This window comes from Sphaerodactylus townsendi, linkage group LG15 (genome assembly GCF_021028975.2).
Source record: "Sphaerodactylus townsendi isolate TG3544 linkage group LG15, MPM_Stown_v2.3, whole genome shotgun sequence".
NCBI lineage: Eukaryota > Metazoa > Chordata > Lepidosauria > Squamata > Sphaerodactylidae > Sphaerodactylus > Sphaerodactylus townsendi.
In genome coordinates this window covers 40071826-40074862 of record NC_059439.1, presented here as the reverse complement: position 1 = coordinate 40074862, position 3037 = coordinate 40071826, and the positions used below count along the sequence as shown (strand labels likewise).

Genomic DNA, 3037 nt, shown 5'->3' with positions numbered 1-3037 from the left:
ATGAATGAATGAATGAATGAATGAATGAATGAATGAATGAATGAATGAATGAATGAATGAATGAGCGAGCAAGCACCTTAGAGGCCAGCAAGATTTTGGGGGTGTACATTTTCGAGAGTTAAAGCTGTCTTTGTGTTACAAAGCGAGGTCAGACGAAGCCCCCCGGATACCCTGAAAATCTTGTTGGTGTCTGAAGCGTGGCCACTCTTATATCCGGCTGTTGTACTGCAGAGCAACCCGGCTACCCTGTGGAACTCTCTGTGTTGTCCCACACCTGGGTCCTGAGATGCCGGGGAGAAAGGTGGGCCTATGCGATAGAAATATTTTCGACCAACCAGAGAACGGTGCTTCGTTTCAGTCTTTTGCCGACCTGCCTCACCGGCCGCTGCTGGTGGAACTGACTGTGGAGGAGGGCCAGCGGCTCAAAGTGATCTACGGGTCCTGTGCCGGTTTCCATGCCATAGATGTGGACTCCGGCAACACCTACGACATCTACATCCCAGTGCATGTGAGTGGGGACTAGGCCCACACCTGGGGGCAGGGGTGGGCCCCCCTTGGTCAGTCAGGAGGGCACAGACAAGCAGGGACTGGTCAAATCCTCATCTTCTCCCCCCCATAGATCCAGTCCCAAATCTCCCCCCATGCCATCATCTTCCTGCCCAACACTGAAGGGATGGAAATGCTGCTCTGCTACGAGGACGAAGGCGTCTACGTCAACACCTACGGTCGCATCATCAAGGACGTGGTGCTGCAATGGGGGGAGATGCCCACCTCTGTTGGTGAGCTGAGGGGGTGTGGAGGACCTGGGGGGAGGGGGGCCAGGGGCCGGGGCTCCAGCCTCACCTCTGCTGCTTTCCCCCCCCCCCTCCAGCTTACATCTGCTCCAATCAAATCATGGGTTGGGGGGAGAAAGCCATTGAAATCCGCTCCGTGGAGACGGGCCACCTGGACGGGGTCTTCATGCACAAACGGGCCCAGCGCCTGAAGTTCTTGTGTGAGCGGAACGACAAGGTGGGCAAAAGTGCCTCCCCCTGCCCCGCCTGTTCAGCTGGGTCTCGGGGAGGGGGGGTGCCCAGGAAAGGCTGGAGGTTTGACTCTGCCGCCCAGAGCAGGCTGTGTAGGGATTGCTCCTTCCAGAGCAGAAGGATCTGGGGTGCAGTGGGGGGGGGGGGCACCTCTGGGGAGTCCCTTTCAGCCAGCAGTGCCAATGGGTGCTGAGCCCTGCTTGGATCAGAAGTGCATCTGGCACGCGTGGGGCGGCCTGGGGGCACAGTAGCCTCTGTGGGGGTGGGGGTCTTTCTGTGCAGAGAGTTTCCTTTCACTTCTGAATCAGATAATCCCCTTTTAGCACAGGGCGGGGGGCTCGGGGTGTGTGTAAGCAAGGGGGCAGGAGCATAGGCTTGCCGGGTGGGGTGTGAGGGATGGAGGCAACAGGACTGCTGTGAACAGGAGCCCCCCCTCTCTGCCTCCCTCACAGGTCTTCTTCGCCTCGGTGCGCTCCGGAGGCAGCAGCCAGGTCTACTTCATGACGCTGAACAGAAACTGCATTATGAACTGGTGAAGGAGGGGCCTCCTCCTGTCCCCCCAGCCCACCCCCATCTCCTGTGCTGCAGAGGCCAGGAGGCAGAGAGGGAGAGGAAGGAGGGGCCGACGCCCCGCCCCTGCTGAGCCACCATAGATAGCCCTGACACCGAGGCCTTGGCAGCCCTTTCCCTGGTCTGCCCTTTATGGGAGGGGCTGGTCCTCCTACCTCCGGCAAAAAGGGGAGACGTTGGGAGTTTGTGGGGAGGGAAGTTTTAGGAAAAAGTGTGTGCCCCCCCCCCCGGCCACACATGCATGCCGTGCGTGCGCACACACCGTCAGGGGATGGGGTGGGGGTGGGTGACAAATAGCCCCCTGCCCCCCCCCCCCACCTCCAGTGCTGAAGCAGCATTTTGCCGCCTGGGGAGTGGGGGAGCCTTTGGTGTTTAGAGGCAAAACCTCCACAGAAGCCCAGTTGCAGAGGAATCCTCACCCGCTCCTCCGCCTTCCCAGAGCCCAGGCACCGTCTCCCGTGCCCTCTGCACATGCTCTCCTCCTCCCTGCCGCCCACAGCTCCCTGTTCTCCCCCACTTCTGCCCCCCTCCCCTCCCCCCGCCCCGCTGCCTTCCCTGGCCAGCAGCACGACTTCGTGAGCACACGGCACCCACCCCTGCACCCTCCCGTGGCATGTACCCCAAACACCCCCCTCCCAAGTCGCTTTTTCTCTTGCACACTGGGGTTCCTCGGGGGTGCCCTCTCCTCAGCCATGCTCCGGGGGCACCACTGCCCTGGCACTCGGCCACCCCAAGAGGCACAGGATGGCGTGTGTGGACCGGCAGACACCGTGGGTAGGAATTCTCTCGTCCCTCCCCCCCCCCCACATGGGAGGAGCTATGTATATTTTGCTTTCATCTTTATTTTGTAATGGTGATTATGTAATTGACTAACAAAGCACTTTAATGACCTCCCCCAATCAGGGAGGTTAGTGGGGTTTGCCTGGGGGCGGGGGGAGGTTCAGGGGGAGACCCCTTGGCAGGGGTCTCTGCCACCCCACCTGAGGCAGCACCATGGCTTGCTTGCCCTCCCCTGCTCCAGCTGGGTTTGGAGTCTCACTCTGGGGCAGTCGGCGGAGGAGGTAGGAGCCCCCCCCCCCCGGGTGATTGGGTTTCTTGTGTGTTTTTGCTTGCGTTTGTATATACCCCTCTGTTCTCAGCCCCGCCAGAAACCGCCCCACCGATCAGCCCTCCGCGGGGGTGGCTGCCGGGGCCTCTTCTGTTAATAAAAGAGCCAAATGTCTGCTTGCTCTTCTGTCTCCTTTGCCTTGGTGGGGGCGGGGGGGAGGGGTGTCTCTATTCTGGGGAGGGGGGGCTGTGTTTGACCATGAATGAAGACTTGGGGGGACGTGTGGGGGGGGGAGATGGGAGCCCACGGCCTGCTCCTGATGAGATCCACGTTAGTGGAGAGCCCCTTGGGGACCAGGGTTTTTTTTGGGGGGGAGGGGGAGGCCGCACCTCAC

At 60.6% G+C, this 3037-nt stretch overlaps 2 protein-coding genes across 2 annotated transcripts in view; both read left to right on the top strand.

Annotated features, from left to right (window-relative positions):
- The window catches only part of LOC125444452 (acetylcholine receptor subunit epsilon-like), an 8571-nt gene extending 8396 nt beyond the window's left edge, over positions 1–175 (top strand). Inside the window, 1 exon segment of the mRNA XM_048516860.1 lies at positions 144–175. Within this exon segment, the coding sequence (XP_048372817.1) occupies positions 144–175 (32 nt within the window).
- LOC125445018 (misshapen-like kinase 1) lies at positions 68–2817 on the top strand. Its single transcript, XM_048517829.1, has 4 exons — positions 68–508; positions 620–779; positions 872–1011; positions 1478–2817. Exons 1-4 carry the CDS (start codon positions 287–289, stop codon positions 1559–1561), a joined length of 606 nt encoding a protein of 201 aa, XP_048373786.1. The 5' UTR covers positions 68–286; the 3' UTR covers positions 1562–2817.
- The last annotated feature ends 220 nt before the right edge of the window (positions 2818–3037 follow it).